This window comes from Taeniopygia guttata, chromosome 15 (assembly GCF_048771995.1).
Source record: "Taeniopygia guttata chromosome 15, bTaeGut7.mat, whole genome shotgun sequence".
NCBI lineage: Eukaryota > Metazoa > Chordata > Aves > Passeriformes > Estrildidae > Taeniopygia > Taeniopygia guttata.
Window position 1 is genome coordinate 9896973 of NC_133040.1, and position 19374 is coordinate 9916346.

The 19374-nt window shown below is 46.0% G+C and overlaps 1 protein-coding gene across 2 annotated transcripts; it reads left to right on the forward strand.

Moving 5' to 3' along the window:
* Positions 1-3: 3 nt before the first annotated feature.
* On the forward strand, positions 4-19181 carry SVOP (SV2 related protein). Of its 2 annotated transcripts, XR_012058454.1 has the most exons (17): positions 323-861; positions 2947-3107; positions 4314-4399; positions 5323-5421; positions 6698-6769; positions 7131-7255; positions 9023-9086; positions 9624-9749; positions 10715-10843; positions 11178-11251; positions 11551-11627; positions 12786-12893; positions 14179-14290; positions 14518-14599; positions 14826-14915; positions 15353-16119; positions 18162-19181. XR_012058454.1 is itself a non-coding variant. In XM_012578124.5 (16 exons), the coding sequence occupies exons 1-16, from the start codon at positions 827-829 to the stop codon at positions 15539-15541; spliced, it is 1629 nt and encodes a 542-aa protein (XP_012433578.1). In that variant the 5' UTR covers positions 4-826; the 3' UTR covers positions 15542-19181. The 2 variants fall into 2 exon arrangements, 1 of the variants encoding a protein (XP_012433578.1); XM_012578124.5 differs by having other exon boundaries at positions 4-861; positions 15353-19181.
* Positions 19182-19374: the final 193 nt, after the last annotated feature.

The window sequence follows — 19374 nt, forward strand, 5'->3', positions numbered from 1 at the left end:
CCGGTGTGACGGGGTAACGGGGCGGTGCCCGGTGTGACGGGATAACGGGCCCCTTCACGGTGTGACGGGATAACCGGCCCGTTCCCGGTGTGACACCGGTGTGGCGCGCAGCCCCGCGCCTCACAGGCCGGTCCTGATGTGACGCACCGAACCTCCCGCGCTGTCCCGCCCTCACAGCCCCGCCGTGAGGGACGCGTCCCGCAGCCGTGTGGCGCAGAGCTCCGGGAGAGCAGCGGGACGTTGCGGCCCCGTGGCCGCTCCCGGGGCGCTCCAGTTGGGATATTGAGGGCGAACACTCCTGGAAAGGTTGTCCAGCCCTGGCAGCGCTGCCCGGGGGTTCCCGGTGCCGCTGGATGTGACCCTCGGGGACACGGCCCGCGGTGCCCTCAGCAGCGCCCGGGCTCGGGGCGTTCGCCCGGCGCAGCCGATCCCATGGGGGACCCGCGGCTAAGCCGGGCCGTACTGAGCCGCGCTCAGCCGAGCCGAGCCGTGCTGAGCTGAGCCCGGGTGAGCGCAGCCGTGCTAAACCACACTGAGCTGAACCAAGCCAGGCCCAGCCATGGGTGAACTGATCCGAGCCGTGCCAAGCTAAACCGAACTGAGCCCGGCTGAGCCAAACCATGCCGAGCTGAGCTGAGCTGTACCAAAGCAGCCCGGCCGTGCCGAGCCGTGCCGTGCCAGGCTGAGCCCAGCTAAGCCGAGCCTAGCGGAGCTGTCCAGCCTCTCCAGCCGCTCCATCCCTTCTCTCCATCCCTTCCCTCCAGCCGCTCCATCCCGCAGCCCGAGCCCGCCATGCGGGAGCGATGAGCGCAGCCGCCGCCCGGCCATGGAGGAGGATTTGTTCCAGCTGAAGCAGCTGCCGTGAGTAGCTCCAGGGGATGCTCCTGCCCCTCCGACCCGAGAATCCCTCCGGGGAGCAGGGAATTCAGGGAATTCTGCCGGGAAGCCGCTCACATCCCGGCGGGCAAGGCCGTTTTCCCGCTGCAGGTGCATCCCGAGGGATGCAGGAGCCGTTTGTTACATAAATTCACTCGTCTCGGTTGTTTTTTTGTTTGGTTTGGATTTTGGGGTTTGTTTTTTTTTTTTGTTGTTGTTGTTGTCGGTGTGCATTTGATGGCGGTAAAAAAATCAGCAGGGGTTGGGATAAAACCGTGGGGATTTGGGGAGAGGAGACGTTGGGATCGCCTCTGCAGGGGGGGGTTGGCTGTAAATAACGTTGTGCTTCCTCGCCATCCTCCTCCTCCTCCTCCTCGCCAGGGAGGAATGGCAGAGCAAGAACCTGCCCTGCCAAAGGGGGCTTCGGGGGACCCCAAAAACCGGCATCACCAGCCTTTCTGGAAAGCCAAACGCTGCTGCTGCTGCACAAGGAAAATGCTGATTTTGGGGATGTGGTTGCTGCATCTGTGCAAAAAAAAAAAATCATTTAAAAAAAATAAAAGCAAAAACCCAACCCCAAACCTGATAAAATCTTGGGTGCCTTTAACCTCAGGAATTCCTTCCTTTCCCCTCAATCCCAAATGCTCCCTTTAAAACCAACCTGGTTTTTATCCTAATGCTCCATTCTCAGGTGTTTTGCAACATATTTCCTATTTATAAATCATGGGGCTCTGCAAGGCAGGGAAGGAATGTTCAAAGTTGGTGTTAAATATTCATGAGCTCGTGTCAATGACAGAGCACCCTGTCCCATAACATTCCTGCTAAGTTGGACAAGAACTCCAGCTCTTTTCCAGTCCTTTGTTAGGACTGAGCTTGTCAGGGAAAAGAATCAGAGGTTATTTTATCAGAGGTTATTTTATCAAGCTTTTTTCCCCCCATTTTTAAGACCAAAACCTGGGAATACATTCCAAAGTACCTTCCAGTGCAGGTGTTTTGGTGCTGTGAGATTTTGCAGATAAATGCAGCAGCTCCCTGAGATGTCCCAGATGTGAAAAATTTGGCAAGCATAGAACAGAAATTATCCCTGTGGAGTTTTTCGCTTTGTTTGTTTCCTGTATCCCTAAATTCTACACCTATATTTTTATTTTCTGTGCTGAGGAATGTGGCAATCTGGATTTGTGTTTCTCAGATTTTGTAGGATCCATCACTTCCAAAGCTGGAATGATATTTAAGGTTCCTCCCTGTGATTCTGGGATAATATAATTTATTTCCAAAATGATTTCACTTAAATCCAAGGGATTTTCACTTTCCAAAGGGAGAAAGTTCTGCTGTGTTGCAGATAAAGTGAATGTAGTTTGAGGGATCTGTTCCCAAATCTTTGGCCACAAGAAACTTCATAAATGGGAAAAAAACCTTCTCTGTGGGAAGGGAGCAAAACATCAAAGCTGTGTCAATTTAGCAAATTCTGGTCTCAAAATACAGATATTTCATTAATGACATGATACTAAATAATTCTGTTTAAGATGAAAGCAGAGTCACAGAATCAGCATCCTGCTGGAAAAAAATCCATCCATTCCCTGAATGAGCTCAGTAATTGCATTTCACTAAATAATATTTCAAATTCTGGTGCATTTCAGGAGTTTCTAATCACAAAAACAACTCAGGAAATGGAATTTGGGCTCTTCCTGCCTGGACAAAACCCTCAAAATTCAATGACACAGCAATGCCTAATTCCAATTAAATCCAGTTCAGTGACACAGCAATGCCTAATTCCAATTAAATCCAGGCACACCAAACATGGATCTCATTAAATATGCATCATTCCATCATATTTTTATGACCTCTGTGGTTTTATAACTTTGTGGATAGCACAGTAACAACTTCTGTGTCCGAATCCAAGGATTAGATCCCATCCCAACGTAGGAAACCAGATCCAAACACAAATCCCAGCGTTCCCAGTGGAGAACGGAGGCAGGGAATGAGGAGAAGCCTTGGTGGGAAAAGGGTTTCAAGCCTCCCCAGCTGGCAAATCCTCCTGGAAGGATCCATCCCAGTTTTTTGTGCTTTCAGGGTGGTGAAGTTCCGCCGAACTGGGGAGAGCTCGAGGTCGGAGGAGGATGGAATTTCGGGAGAGCACGAGGTGCAGATCGAGGGGGTGAGGACGGAGCTGGAGCCGGTGGAGCTGGAAGATGGAGCTGCAGTGCCCAAAGAATTTGCCAACCCCACGGATGGTGAGCAGGGCTCTTGTTTTCCTGCAGGGAGAGGCTTGTGGGATCTCTTCATCTCAGTCAGGCTGGGTACAGGAGGTTTGGAGAAGTTCAGGATACCCAGAAAAAAGAATAACTCAGGGAAATCGTGTTAGACCTGAAGATGGTGGGTTGATCAGCCCATTCTCTGTGGGATGCTCTCTGTGCTCCTTTTTGTGTCCCCAGTGCTGGATACTCCTGGGAGGGAGTTGTGGGTCCAGCTGCCACACTGGAATTTGCCTGAATTCCCTCTGGAGCTGCTCAGAGCTCCTGGAGCAGCTACACCTGGCTCTCCTTCAAGGCTGAGATGAATCTGCAGAGTTCCTGGCTCCTCTTTTCCTAGAGGACAACAGGAATGTCCATCTCAGCCTCTGCTTCCTGCCTGGAGGCATCACTGCTTCAGGAGGAAGGAGAAATTTGGGGTTTTTCTTAGCACAGAGTGAAAATTTGGTGTTAATCTTGTTTCTGAATTTCTCTGCTGTGCTTTATCCCTTGGATTTTGTTTGATTTCCTCCTGGTTTGTGTTGAGCAGATCTCACAGCTTTGAGCCAAAGCTTTGCTGAGAAATGTCCTTTTCAACTGTGAGACTTCAGTTGATTTAAACAACTCAAATATCAAAATGTGCTTTTCTTTCTTGGTCGTTTCATTTTGCATTTGAGCAAAGGAATTTGAGACATCTCAGCACCTTCAGCTGGAACAAACTAAAGAGATCGTGGCAGTGGGTGGGAAACAACCAGCAGCATTTTTGACAGAAGCAGGGTTTAAGATTTGTGTGTTTTGGAGAAATTCTACCTACATTTAAATAATGAGAGGTTGCACTGAAACATTCCCTGCAGCTCCCAGCGCTGCTGTGGGCTGGGGCAGAGCTGTTTCTCCCCACAGAAAGCTGCATTTGAGTGGCTGGAGGAGTCACTCCCAGGAGGAAGAGGCTGAACATGGGCTGGATTTGTGGGTGCCATACTGATTTACCTCCACATGATTAAAATATTCTAGGAAAAATTTGATTATTTTGGCTTTGGAAGAAGACAGAGATTTTCCTGAGTAGGAATTATATAATAACAACTAAGTAGCTGTATTATATATTTGAGATCTCAGCAGATTAGCCAATTAATTAGTAATTAAACCAGAACAATCTCTCTCAAGGGCTAGCTTTTCTCAGGAATGAATCCACTGGAATTGTTTTCTTTCCAGATACTTTCATGGTGGAGGATGCAGTGGAAGCCATTGGATTTGGGAAGTTCCAGTGGAAGCTCTCTGTCATTACTGGATTGGCATGGGCAAGTAATTGGGATCAGGATCAATACACGATCATCACTTAGAGAATCTCGGGGATTTCTGATAATGAGGGCAGAGAGTCTCCAAGCAGATAAATGTACAATAAAGCAGGAATTTCACTGGAAATTCCAAACTAACAGCAGCACTCAGCCTTGTTGTGAGGGGTAATGATGGATTTCTTTGTCTCTGAAGTTCTTAGAGATCAGGGTTTGGAACACAATTTCAATTTTCCACTTCAGTTTGGTTTCAAATAAGAGAGATTTCAGGCTACTCCTGCAGAACCTGAGGTTTCCTGCAGTGATTTTGCCAGATTCCTCCCATCAGCTGCCACCTCAGTTGTCTGTATCAGTCAGGATTGCTGTAATCTCAGTGTCAGAGGAACAGCAACCCAGAACTTCCACTTTTAATTTTGATATCAACAACAAAAAAGTTCTGGTTTCCATTTTTCTGCTCTTTCTGAAGCTCTGTGTTCCACCTCCTGTGATGTATTTTAGGATCTTGATACCTGGAGCTGTATTTCCTGGCTTTTATCCACGTAAAAAGCTGGAATCTGCCATGGTTTAGATCCTAAATCAGCTGTGGAATTTGGTTTCTAGGTGATCTGTGCTAATCCAGGAGTGTTTAAGGGAATAAGTTACAAGGTATTAACCAGTCCTGACTGAATCCATGTGTGAAGGAGTGGAAGTGACTGAACATGTGTCACGGACCAACCAAACCTCCTCAAAATCTTTGGGTTCAGCTCTTTGAATCCTCTCTGCCAGAGTTACTAAAAGTGCTGACAATCAGAAACGAGTTTCAATGTTAAACATTTTGTTCAACCACAAGGCAGGAATGTCACAGAAATGTCACCAAAGCCTCTTACTGATTCCTAAATCCACCTGATTTGCAGGCAGTTGTTGATTTTTGCTTTCTCTTCCCCCTGCAGATGGCAGATGCCATGGAAATGATGATTTTAAGTATCCTTGCTCCTCAGCTGCACTGTGAGTGGCGCTTACCCAGCTGGCAGGTTGCATTGCTCACCTCGGTAGGAAAAATACCTGACAGCTCCTGTCTTCCCTCAGGTTTTGCCATCATTGTTATCCGGACATTTTGCTTTGTATCCCCAAAATTAAATCTCCTCATGGCCTGTGCAGATTGCCTTCAGCTTGGAAGTTTATAGGAGGTTTTAAAAAAAGATTTATAGGAGTTTTTTGTAACGAAACTCAGTGAGAACCGAGGGCATTTTGCAGCTTTCAGGCTTGAAGTTTCCTGTAATTTCCAGGAAAACTTATGAATTCACTCAGATTCATCCTAAAATTCAAACCCTTTGATTAATAATAATAAAAAAAATTGGTAAATTTTTATCATCTTGTTTGCAAATCTTTCTCTCTCCCCATATCTAAGCTCTCTGACATGCTGAGAGCCCTGACAGAGAACAAACAGTTGATTTTTGAGGTTGGACACAATGATATCAGAAGTCTTTTTCAGCCTAAATAATTGTGGGATTATCCAGTGATCTTTGGAAGCAGAGATCTTACAGCACCACCTCCAAGGATGGTGCTGTGATGTTGGAATCCTGCAATGCCTTTAGGGATAAGAAAACAAATTTGGGAACCCTTCTCTCAGCATAGGCCACTGATGAATGCAGGCATTTTATTTCCTGAATTTCTCTGTCCTTTAGTTTTTAATGCCCTTTGTTTGATTGTGTAAAATGGTTAAAATGCTCAGCAGATTGAAATGGTGTCCTGAATCCCATAAATCTCCCATCCCTGAGTGCAGCTCAGCACACGAGTGTCCCCACTGAAAAAAGCTTCAGGGATATTTTCTTTCACACTTCAAACTTTTCTAAACTTTTAAGGCGTAATTTTATCTCCATTCAAATCCGGGAGCTGCTGAGGATGGTGGTAGGAGGCTGGAGGAGAGCTCTGTCCTGGAGGTCTCAACCAACAGCTCCTCAGCTTTTATTCAGGAATATTTTCCTTGGAACTGGAGAGCTCTTTGTCTTCCAGGCTGGACTCACAGTGGGACAACACCAGTGCTCCCAGTCCAGGCCAGACTGGGATTCTCTGGGTTGTCACTGATGGATTTTTTATTGCAAAGCTGACTTGAGGAGGAACCTTGTTGCTTCCCTGCTCCAACCCAGAGAAAACTGCATGATCTTTGAGGTTCATTCCAACCCAAACCATTCTCTGACCTCCTGCACATCTCACTCTGTTTTGGGCTGAAATGTTCTGATTTCACTGGAAGTTTGTGTTCTGTGTCTGTCACATTGGAATTCTCATTTGTTCAGGGAAAGATTTTTTTTTCCTGTTGTTCCACAGGTGGTGTTTGTGGGAATGATGTCCAGCTCCACACTCTGGGGAAACATTTCAGACCAGTATGGGAGAAAAACAGTAAGTCTGCAGCTCCTGCTGGGATATATCCCAATATTTTTGCAGCATGGCCATTTCAGTGCAACTGGCACGAGGTGCCCAGAGAAACTGTGGCTGCCTCATCCCTGGAAGTGTTTGAGGCCAGGTTGGAGCACCTGGGATAGTGGAAAGTGTCCCTGCACCTGGAATGGGATGAGCTTTAAGGTCCCTTCCAACCCAAACCATTCCAGGATTCCAAATTCCCAAATGACCACGTGTACAAAGCAGCACTAAGACATTCAGAACTGAGCTCCTGTGAAATAGAAGGCACTTGAAGCTCTGTTTTACTCTGGTTTACACTTTAATTTGTCTTACAGTGATTTTTATCTCTTGCTGAACACAGGGCCTGAAGATCAGCGTGTTGTGGACTCTCTACTACGGGATCCTCAGTGGATTTGCTCCCATTTACAGTTGGATCCTGGTGTTGAGGGGCCTGGTGGGCTTTGGGATTGGAGGAGTGCCTCAGTCGTAAGTAAATATTCACCAGTCCAAACTTCCTCATTTCTCTTTCTTTCTTATAAAATTCTCCTATAGAACTGAAGTCTTGTTTCTCTTCAGCCACCCCAAACCTTGGTCTTGTTGCAAGGCAGGTCATGCCTTAAACAGCAGGATTTAGAGGCAGAGCTGAGCCCTGAATCTGATTCTAAAACCCCAGATTATTGTTCAGCCAGAGTCTGAACTTCCCCATCTCACCCTGAGCTGGAATTTCAAACCCACACAGCCCAGACCTGGAGCACTGGAGGTGCTGGGATGGCTCAGATGGAAAAGGAAGTGTCAGGATATTTCTCTATCATTGTGTGCTTCCCTTCACTGAAGAGAGGAATCCATAAATTTTCCACCTGCAATAAATAACCCTGCTCTAGGCTTTTAATTAGAAATGTAAAGGGAAGGGTACAGCCATTCTCTCTCTCTCTGTAGTCTTTTATCCTTACCAATAATTGATTTTTTTTGCCTTCTGGAGGTGCTATTTTGGAGCAGGCAGAGCCTGGCTTGGATTGATGGATCACAGATTCCTTCCCAGTGGTTCTTCCATGGCCACTCCCAGATAAAAACCCAGAGATGCAGGTCCCAGAGCCAGCCAGGGCCACTGGACTTGGCTCACTGAGGTTCTGTGGCTTCATGAGAGAAAAACCAGAGCCAGTTACAGATCTCCAAGTGGATCCCATACTCCCTGAGTCTGTTTCCTGTTCTAACTATAACAGGGATTTATTTGACAGAGGGGTAAACATGGATGAAGCAGGAAAAGTAGCTCCTTTCTATAAGCTGTGTGATTTTGGAGGTGAGTGCCTGGATCTCCATGGAATGATTGTCATTTCCTCCTCTGGACTGGCTCCAACAATTCCATGTCCTTCTTTTGCTGGGGTCATTCACCAGCTCCTGTTTTCTCTGCACTGCAGAAGGACCTGAGCTACACTTTAAGATGTGTTTGAGTTCTCTGGATCTCTACTTGAATGAAATGCTGAGTGAAACTTCCTGCTTTCCACAAACTGGGCAGCTCCTCAGAGAACAATCCACTCTTTAAGTTAGTAGAAATTTTTTCCCAACCCTCAAAGGAAGCAGGAACAGACTGAGTCAATGGAATGCAAACAGAGCAAAGCCAAACCTTTCCAGTTTGAAAGAGATGACAGAGCCTGGACTGGCTGCTGCCTGAATTCCTCCTCAGAAATTCCTCCTGGAGAAGCTTTGCCATCACTCCTTGGCACAGGCATGAAACAAAGTCTCTTTGAATCCTACAATAAAAGAATGCAAATTATTTTATATCAGTGACATGAAAGTATTCCCTTCTTGGAGAATTGAACCCTGGCACAGGAGATGGACGGGAATTCTCTGAGCCAGTTGTAAAGCCCTGAAGAAATTCTTCATCCAGCAAGAGTTTGTGTTGAATTCCGATGGACCACACTGAAAATACCAGATAAAATGGTATTTCCAATGGTGCTCTGGCTCAGAGCAGGGCTATGAAAACATGAGCATCAAGATCTGCATTTAACTGATGATTGTGGGGTCAGAAAACCGCACAAAAAGAGCAAACTGTGCCCTCTCCTGCAGTGTTGAAGGGTTTGTTCTGGGTGAAAGGGGGGTGTGAGCCCATGTCACAGTCTGGCTGGCTCTGAGGATAGGGAGAGCTTTGAGTTGCTGCTCTGATTTTGGCAGTTTTATTAAAAGGTAAAAGGGATGTTTGAACCTGTGGCATTTCCCTCTCTATGCTGACATTTTCCTCTCTGTTCCTTCTTTTAGGGTAACTTTATATGCTGAGTTCCTTCCAATGAAAGCCAGAGCAAAGTGCATTTTATTAATAGAGGTGAGTGGGTGCATTCTGATTCTCAAGGGACAAATCCTCTGGTGGTCACATCCCTTCCATCCTCCTGCCTGGAAATCCTCTCAGAGCTGCAACCAGACCTGGCCTTGGTGTGGAGCTGAGTCACTCCTGACCTCTGCTACCAGCCCAGCTCCAAAAGCAGCAGAAAGTTTTCCTGTCACACTCCACTCTTGGTGTTCAATTTGCCTTTTTCCAAATTATTTTGCACCCAGGGCTGCAAAGTGAGCACAAGGGGGTCATTGAGTATCCATGATTTTGTGGTGAAAAGCATCTCAGTGATGGATTTGGAGAGCTGATAGCTCGACAAATCCAGTGCTAAATTCAGCTCCACATCTTCATCCAAACCTGTCAAAGTCACTCAGGGCAGAATTTTGGCCTTGGAATAATTTAAGGCAGAATTCGCACCCCTGGAATTTCTCTCTCCAGCCATCCCTGATGACCACAGCCTGGAATGTTCCAAAGCAAAGGCCTTGGGAGTACTCCATTCCTCATTTTTTCTGTTTGTTTTCCCTCTTGCAGGTGTTCTGGGCCCTTGGGACTGTGTTTGAAGTGCTCCTGGCAGTGGTGGTGATGCCCACGCTTGGCTGGCGCTGGCTCCTCATCCTCTCTGCCCTCCCACTCCTGCTCTTTGCTGGCCTGTGTTTTGTAGGTATTCCTCATGGATTCATGTGGATTCCTGCAATTCCCATTCCTCTACCCCATTCTGTGCCCCAGCTGAAGGAAATCAGGACAGTTTTGAGCTCTCTGATGATGTCTTCTGTGAAATAACTGAAATAATGACCAAAAAATGCAGCTTCAACAGGGTGCTGGGAAAAACATTCCAGGGAGAGTTGCATTGATGTGACTGTAATGGCTGGAGGACAATGGAGGGCTGGAATTTGGTGAAATCAGGCCTGGGACCCTCTCCAATTTAGTAATTTTGTTTCAGCTAATCTCAGTGGAATCAACATTTTATCAAAAGCTGTTGCTATTTCCTTAAATTCTCCTTAGATTTTGTCAATTCTAGAATCAATTTCCACTTAAGAATCCTCCCAAATCAGGGATAGAATCTTCAGAGTGCAGACCAGATTCCAAAATAAGTTAAACCTGAGCTTCAGTGATCTATTTTATTATTTATTAGGTGAGATCTTTGCCAATCACTCAATCTCATAGATAAATGTCCTTGTCAGGTGGTTTGGAAGCCTTTTTTATTCCTTAGTTTTTCAGGAATATCTGCAGTTTAGCTTGTTCTAAATTAAAAGGAGCTTAAACCCATAAATTTTGGAATGCCAGGAGCATCTTGTTACCTGCCCTGGATGCTTTGCCATTCCTACACAGAAGGGATAATGTAAAAAACCTGCAAAAATTCCCAACAGCTCTCAGGGATAAACCCAAAGGAATGGAAGGGAAAGGGTTCTGAGTTGGTGGGGAAAGTGGGGGGTTGCAGAGTTTAAAGCCTGATGAGATGATCCTTGGAATTCTTCCTTGGAATTCTTCAAGCTTATCTCTGTAATCCTCTGTCATGTGAGAATCTGCTGAAGTCACTGAGATTCCCCCAAGGAAAATGCCAGTTTATTGAAATTTATTGGGATTTTTGTTGGTTGTATGTGTGACCTGCTCTGCTCCCTTAGTGGCTGCCAGAAAGTGCCAGGTATGATGTGTTATCTGGGAACCAGGAGAAAGCTCTGGCCACTTTGAAGAGGATTGCCACAGAAAATGGAGCTCCAATGCCCTTGGGAAAACTGGTGGTTTCCAGGCAGGTATGTACAGGTCACAGAACAGTGAAACTGAGGGGGTTTTTAAGCAAATAATCAACGTGCTGTTCAATTTTAATGTCTCAGCTAGGCAGAAGAAATGAGGTTTGATCATTTAGATCTCTTTCCCACTGAGGAAGAGTTAATTTCTCATTTGGAAGTGAAAAGCAGCTTTAAAGTGGGCATTAATGTTATTTAACTTCACTATTATTAAAGAAAACCAATCTTTGAGGTTGTTGAAGAGCTCAGGTTAGAATTCCTGGGTCTGAATGCATGACACAGGATGAAATTTGATGCTTTAGCTGTCCCTCATCACCCAACTTCTGCTTGTTCCCAACAGGAGGACAGAGGCAAAATGAGGGATCTTTTCACCCCCCATTTCCGCTGGACCACCTTGTTGCTCTGGTTTATTTGGTAAGAGAAAACCTAAAGGTTCAGTGCCAGCACAGCTCTAAATGGGTTTTACTGAAGGGATTTTACTCAAATACAGCAACTTCCTCCTCAGAAAAAACAACCAACCAGAAAAAAAAAAAAAAAAAAAAACAAACAAAAAAAACCCAACCTGTATTGATTTGTAATTCATTCAACCATGCAAGCATTCCAAATCAAATTGCCCTTTAATTTTCTGAATGCTGAAATAGCTTTGAGGTAGGATTTTTGTTTCTTTTAAATTGGGTCAGCTGAAACTTCCTCTCTCATTTGCTTCCTTGCAGGTTTTCCAATGCTTTTTCATATTATGGGTTAGTTTTATTAACTACAGAGCTCTTCCAAGCAGGGGATGTTTGCAGCAGTGAGTATTGCTCCATCTTTTCTTTTTAAATATGTCCTGTTAAAACTGCTGGAATATCTTTTATTAGATCACCTTCTGCTGGTGGTTTGGAAAAGGAATGTGGCTGAGTTTTAAGTTTACTTTATTTTAAATTTTTCCTCATCTCTGCCCAGTGCAGAGTGGTCCTGCAGTGGTTTTGAGCCCAAAATGTCAAACAGGAAGACAACCTTCAAGGCAGACCTGCTATCTGTTCCTGTTGATAAAGAAAAAAAGGTGATTAAATAAATACAAGTTTGCAGATTTCACAGATCTAATTAGTTCTGAGAGAGAGAAACTGCTGCTGTGGAGCTCCTGGGTTCTCAAGATGGGAAAACCTGCTGAGAAAAAAGATAATGGTGGGAAATCAACATCCTTTGTGTTGCAGAATTTTTTTGGGGGAAAAAAAAAGGTGCTTTGACTGAGTTAAGAAGGAGTTTGAAGAGTTTGACTCCCCAGGGGAGGAATGATTGCATTCAGAACATTTGTAATTAGGGAAAACTGCCTGGAAGTTGGGAAATTATAAAAGGTGAATGGGGAGATTCCAGGGTTGAACAGCAGTGATGAGCTCTGAGAGCTCTGACTCAGGTTTGCCTCCCCAGAGGAGGATGTAGCCCCTAAAAACCCTTGTTTTTATGAGGACATGGGATTGTTGAGTATTCTCAGAATGTAGGAAGTGTTGGGATCCCAATTTGTGTTGGGAGAAACTGAATTATTTGAGTTAATTCTGTCCTGAACCCTGAGCTGGAAAATAATTCAGGCTGTACAGCTGATAAGGAGGTGGAATGTTCATTGAGCTGAGACATCCTGTCACAGAAAATATTATAAATGTTCAGTGTTTTCAAGCAAAATCACCAAGCATTGCTCTTCAATGCCCCTCTGACTCTGAATTCTATCCCAGCAGCACTGCAGGCATCAGAAGAGGAATAACAATTAAATCAAAGGGGCAGAATCACTTGAATTTCTATCCCTAAACAACTTCCCAGAAGTATTTTAAGGGATGGTGGGTGTGAATCCATACCAGTCCTTCCAGCTCATCCCTTCCTAAATTTCAGCAGTAAAAATGAGAGACCCAGCAGGAAGGGTAAATAGGGAAGAGTTTGCTTAAAATATGTTGAATATTTGTGCTTTTTTCCCCTGCAGTATCCAGCAGAAGGCAAGAAGTAAAAGCCAAGTGCAGCCTGACCTGTGAGTACCTGACAGAGGAAGATTACACTGACCTGCTCTGGACAACCCTGTCAGAATTCCCCGGTAAGGAGCAATGGGAAGCTCCAGTTTTTTCCTTGGAATGGCTCAGGGTGTGGGAATGGGCTCTGGTAGCAGCAGAGGGACTGGGATGTCTGGCTTGATGCTTCCCACAGCACTCAGAGCTCCTTGCTGTAGCTGTGGATTCTCCCTGCCTTGGGATCACTCCAGAAAAAAAATCAATCATTGCTCTGGAATGGTTCCTCTGTCTGTTCCAACCCAGCAACACTTCAGAAGGAGCAAAACCAACTCAATCAAAGGGGCAGAAACACTGGAATTTCTATCCATAAGTGACTTTCCAGAAGGATTTTCAAAGGATGATGGGTACAGTAAATTGAGGGAGACCTTGCTCCCTCAATCCCTGTGTCCAGCCTCAGTCCTGATCCTGTGATTTTTTCAGGCAATTCCAGCAAAATTCAATGGACAATCTGGCATAGGACAAGCAAAATATGTGAAACAGCCATTGATCCTTCAGATGGAGGGGATCTCCCAGTGTTAATGTGACTGAAACAACACCAGAGACAGGGATCAGGATGTTTTCACTCTCCTGGATCATAATTTCAGGGCTAAAAGCTCAAGGAAAAGCCATTTAATGAATGATAGTTTGCAAGTATGACTGAGAAATATGCACAGTCATTCCTAAGAGGAGTGTGCAGCCAAACAGGCATTTTGGAAAGGATACCCAGGAAAAAAGAGTGGGTGGCTGGAGTGGTGCTGTGGCTGCAAGGTCTGGTTTGATCCTCACACACACTGAGGTGGGAGAGAAATACTGACAGGATACCTCTGGATGTGACATTGATGCTGGAATAATCCCCACTCCTACTGTGCACCATCTTTTAAAAGGATCTGGGAAAATTGCATTGGAGGGAAGACTTAATAGTGAGATTTCCCGAGCTTGATCTATTTCCTATCAAAAAGCAAGGGATAAATAATTTGGTGAAACATCTAAATAACAGAACAGAAAGAAAATACCACATTCTTAAATACAGCAGGGAACAATGGCCAGAAGCTGAACAGAACTTCTTCCAGTGAGCCATGAGCAGGTGTTTTAGGCATTTACATCAGTAATCCCTGGATGGGAGTATGGATTTGGGGAGCATGTAGCAGGACTCAGCAGGTGGGACACAGAATTTCTGTTTTCACATGACACCAGCAGCAATCCATCCACAGCCTTGCCTGGGGCCAGCAAAGGATTGGAAAGAGAGGCCAAAATTTCCAATCTAAACTGTGTTAAATCTGCTGCAGCCCCTCTTTGCCAGATTCCCAAGGGTCTCCTGGTCTCTTCCCACAGGGGTGTTGGTGACCTTGTGGATCATCGACCGCATTGGCCGCAAGAAAACCATGGCCCTGTCCTTCCTTGTCTTCTCCTTTTGCAGCCTCCTGCTCTTTCTCTGTGTTGGAAGGTGAGTCCAGCACAGAGAACAGCTGGAGTAAAGGATTTCTCCGTGTCCTCTCTTAGTTTTGGTGGGAGAACTGGGAGTGGTGGTTTGAAAAGCTGTGGGATGGTCGTGCTCAGCTGGGGTTGGGTTTTCTTGCCAGAGTTTGGGAGGGAAGTAAAAGTGAATTCCAAGTGAACCCAGCAGATTGTACTTAACATTCCCAAACTCTGCTCTCCTCTTTCTCCTCACAGAAATGTTCTTACTGTGCTGCTCTTCATTGCAAGAGCTTTTATTTCAGGAGGATTTCAGGCTGCCTATGTTTACACTCCTGAGGTAAGGGGGATTGTTAGGGTGATAGGAATGTTCAAGGGGAATGAGAATGGGGTGGGAAAGTCATTTTGATGACCTGTTCCCAATGGACCTCACCCCAGGCTGGAGCTGTAAATCCCATTGTCATTGACAGAATGTGCTGTGGCACCACTTACTAATTCTCATTGATTTAGGAGTGGAAGGAGGAAAACTTCCCACTGGGATTGATGGGATGATGTTTTTCCCACAGGTTTATCCCACAGCCACACGTGCTTTGGGCCTGGGAACGTGCAGTGGAATGGCCAGAGTGGGAGCCCTCATAACCCCGTTCATTGCACAGGTAAATACCTTCTCCTCTGAAATTGGAGGCACAGGAAGCTTGGATTGATGATCTTGGAGGTCTTTTCCAGCTTTAGCAATTCCATGATTCTATGAAGGTGATCTAGAACCTGTTTTTCTTCCACTATCCCATGTTGCTCCAAGCTCTGTCCTTGGACATTTCCAGGGATGGGCCAGCCACAGCTTCTCTGGGCAGCCTGTGCCAGGACCTCCCACCCTCACAGGGAAGAATTCCTTCCTAAAATCCAGTATAATCCTGCCCTCTGACAGTTTAAAACCACTGTCCATTGTCCTGGCACAATCTATAATCTCCCTCCTTTCCAGAATCTTCAAGTTAAACATTATTCCCAATACTACAATTAAAATTTCTGTTGCTCCACTAGTGTCTGTATTTCCATGCTGAGGTGTTGTTTTGCATTCCCTGCCTTTTTCCTGCAGGTGATGTTGGAATCTTCAGTCTATCTGACTCTGCTGGTTTACAGTGGCTGCTGCCTGCTGGCTGCCCTGGCCTCCTGCTTCCTGCCCATCGAGACCAAGGGCCGTGGCCTGCAGGAGTCCAGCCACAAGGAATGGGGCCAGGAGATGGTGGGCAGAGGATCTCATTCCCCAGGGGAATCACAGGAATGATGGGACATGGAAACCTGCTGGAAGAGTGAAGGATAGGAGCGAGATGTCTCACAAAAACTCTGAGCCTGAAGCATGGAAAGCTGACCACCATCACTGCCATCCTCACGTGTCAAACTGCAGGAGTTTGGGGTTGAACCTCAGCAAATTGTGTTTCTGCTGCTCTTTGCTCACACTCATAAAAATTTTTTTGGATGGAGAAGCCTTTGATGCAGATACCCTTGGAAGTTTAGCAGGAGGGGTTTCTCTTCAGTCTGTCATGCTTGCATGGTCAGCTCTTCAGCTTAAAATGTCCTGTGCCAAGCAAATGCCAAATGACTGCAGCCCAGCATAAGCTGTCATTAAAACACTGAGCTCTTGATGCCTAAAACCAAGAGGTTCATCTTTAGGGTGGCCCTGGCCTGGCACAGGGTGGATTCCATCCCTACCACTATGGATTAAATGCCTGCCTTGCACTTTTAGCCATCAAAACCATCACCAAAATGTGGTTCCATCAAACCAACCCAGGCTTTCCAGTTGGGTTTTGTTCCTGGAGAGTGGATTGCTTAGAAACTGATTCCTGACTGTGTCTCCCATCCCAGGTGGGTAGTTGGAGCAGGGAGGGTGGTGTTTGCTGCAGAGCTGGGAGCTTGTAGCAGAAATGTAAATCGCAGAGTCGTTAAGGTTGGAAAATACCTCCAAGCTCATCGAGTCCAATGTGTAAATCCTCATGTCTTGGAGCAGAATTGGACTTCTCTGGCATTGCCAGGGACCTTGAGCTCTCTGTCTGTTGCTTGGAGTGAGGAGGTTCTCACTCCTGGGGTTCTCTGTGTGGATCCAGGTGTGGCCCTGCTCCATTACCTGGGCACATCCTCATGGTGAGGTAGCCCCAAGCGGAGTCGGGAGCTGCTGTTGGGATGGAGCCACTCCCTGGCAGCTGGGCAGGCCCTTTCCTGCTGATTGTACATTGATTGACAAAGGAATGTAGCTGGAATGAATGCACAAAACCATGGGAAGAGCCCATCTGCAGTGCTCTTGGATGAGGAACATCCCTCCTCCAGGTGTGGCTCCTCAAGGGATGATCCCACTCTTGTCAGGGAATGTAACAGAGCTCAGGTGAGGACAAGCTTGTCTGGTTTGTCACAAACCTGTCCCTGGGCACAAGTCAGGTGGCAGAGTCTGTGGGAATGTGTAGAGGTCTGAGATGTGCCTCATCAAGGTTTCAGTGGATGTTCAGGATTCCAGACCTTGGAACACACAACCAAATGTGGGTGAGATGGACTTGGTGAGGCTGTGGGAGCACTGGAGATTTGTGATCTGTCTGAGCAAGTGACTCACTTGAACGCAAGTAAATGTGCAACACATTTTTACAGTGGAACATTTTAAGTATCCTGGGAAGCATGTCCCATTCTTGGGGTCAGGAATAGGTCTCCAAGTCCATGTTTGGTGCAGTACAAGTGAGCACTGTGGGGCACAGCTGTCACTGAGGGACACAGCTCTGAGGTCACTGCAGTGCTCCACCATGAATGCCAGGCTGCTCATTTGGAGACTGAGGGGAGTGGAAAATTCCTTAAAGAAAGCCAGGAGGCTCAGGCTGATGGAAAAGGCCAAAGAGGTTGAAATTGTGTGAGGGGAGATGTTCTGCTGAGAACTGAGTTTGCCAAGGCACCGAGTGTCCATGCAGTCCCACTGGAGGATGGTGAGTGAAGGATTCCAGGAAAAGTTGGTGAAAACAGGCAAACTTGGCTTTTCCCAGCAAGACGAAAATGAATTCAGCTCCCAAGAGATCCTTGGGATCCCTGGGCTCAGCTGTGGGTGATGGCACAGAACCCTCTGTCTGTTCCAGCTGGGTTGGTTCCCTTTGTGTCCCCTGTCCCTGTGTCCTCACACTCCACCAAATTCAAGCTCCAGCTGATCCCAGTAAACAGACAGGGCTCTCATGGCACTGACACCAACCACAACTCATTTCACCTCCTTCTGCCAGGCTGGAGTTGGGTCCTTCCCTCTGTGTGCCTAGAGCAGCCTGGAGCAAAGCAGAGGAACTTGTTCCATGGAATACCAGAATTCCAAAGTGATTTGGGTTGGGAGGCACCTTAAAGCTCATCCAGGCAGGGACACTTTCCACTAGATCAGAATGCTCCAAACCCCATCCACACCCGGCCTTGAACACTTCCAGGGATGGGGAACCTCTGCTTTCACTTGGGCTGGCCTCTGATGTGCTTGATAAGGATCATAGCAGTGAGGGAGCAGATCCTGGATGGGTTTAATCAGATATTACCCCACATGTGTGGCCAGTGGGCTGGAAAAGCTGCTGGGCTGGGATCTCCTGGAGCTGAGTTTGCCTGTGCACAGTCAGGCTGTTCACCCCTCAGTGGCAGCTCTGACATTCCATCCTCATCCTGCTGCTGGTGGAGGCCCTTGAGGCCATTCCAGTCCCCCAGGTGTTTCCATGCTTCCTTCCTTGGGTTTTCATCCCAAAACTCTGGAATTGAGCCTGGGCAGAGGTGACAGAGAATCCAAAGTGCAGGACAGGCCTGGCCTGAAGGAATTCCCCCCACCATGGCCCAGTTTGTTACTCAATGCCTTGAGTTAAAATTCTGCTTTCCCAGGGGTAATGTTCACATCTCACTTCATTTTTTTTTAGGTGAATTATTCAGCAGTTTTAAAGAATTGCATTCAACGGCCTTTAGAGAGTTTTAGGTGAAGTTTATCTGTTCATGCACACCTGGATCCTACAGATAAGCTACTTCCCAGGTAAAGATTTATAGGGAATACAACATTTTCCATGCTGTTGAATAGATCAGTTTTAACCTGTGCCATTTACAGTGTTAACCAAAAAATTGAAGGCATTTTTGCTTTTCACTTTTTATGAATTCTGCACTAAAAAAAAATCTATTTAATGATAGAAATACCAAGATTGGTGTTGCTGGGTCTTTGATTTTGTTAAAGCTTGATCCAAAGCTCACTGAAATCTGGGAAAATCTCCTGTGGATATCCATGGGCTTTGGATCAGCTGAATGAAAGGGAGAGGTAGGAGCCCACCACAGCTGATCCCACCTGGCTGAATTCAGCAGGAGCCCATTGGGCATTGGAGAAACAGATCTGGAATTGAGAATTTGCAGGAATTTGCATATAATTAATAAGAGAAGGCCATTTTAGCTTGCTCACTGAGAACACTGGGGTTGACACACACCAGTTCTAAATCACCACTAGATTTTATCAGTAGGGCAGCACCATTTAGGTACAAAATAAACTTCCAAAGAGTCCTTTTCCACATTGGGTATTTTTCACTGGTAAAGGAATTACTGCAACTGCTTTGTTTCAAACAGGAAAGTGAGATCCTTTGGAATTCAAACAGAATTGTGGGATTTGGTTTTGCCAAGTGTCCAAGATAACCAAGCTGGTGTGGGAATGTAATTCCCCAAGTGTGCTTGGATGGGAGGATTTGTTATTCCCAAATACTTGCTGAAAGAGCAGTGAATGTTTCCATGTCTGAATGTACAGTTTCTAAGCTGGATTTACATTTTAATGTTGAAAAACTTGGTGTATCTCAAGCTTGTTGTAAAATACTCCTCTGGTTCCTGTTCCCAACGTGGCATTGGAGAGTTGAAGTCCACATTAGATATTTTATGTTAAACAAATAAATAGTTTTTTCAGGAAATAAGTTTTTGGCTCTTCTGGGGGATGTTTAGGAGGGGTCATAACTTTGCTTTTTTTAATCTTGGTGTTCAGAGGTTTGAGCTAAAGGGCTCAGCACTCTGCAGGTCTGACTCATTTTCTGTCTGTTTTGTGTATTTAGATGTAAAGAAAAGTCACAGGATTCCTGTTCCCGTTGTAAGTAACCTCACTACAGCAAA

Bases quoted from the DNA above. Each gene is read 5' to 3' on its own strand.
- SVOP (XM_012578124.5), top strand. From the start codon at position 827: ATGGAGGAGGATTTGTTCCAGCTGAAGCAGCTGCC. The intron at 11,252-11,550 runs GTAAGAGAAAAC...GCTTCCTTGCAG, and splicing joins TTGTTGCTCTGGTTTATTTG to GTTTTCCAATGCTTTTTCAT. The intron at 12,894-14,178 runs GTAAGGAGCAAT...CTCTTCCCACAG, and splicing joins AACCCTGTCAGAATTCCCCG to GGGTGTTGGTGACCTTGTGG.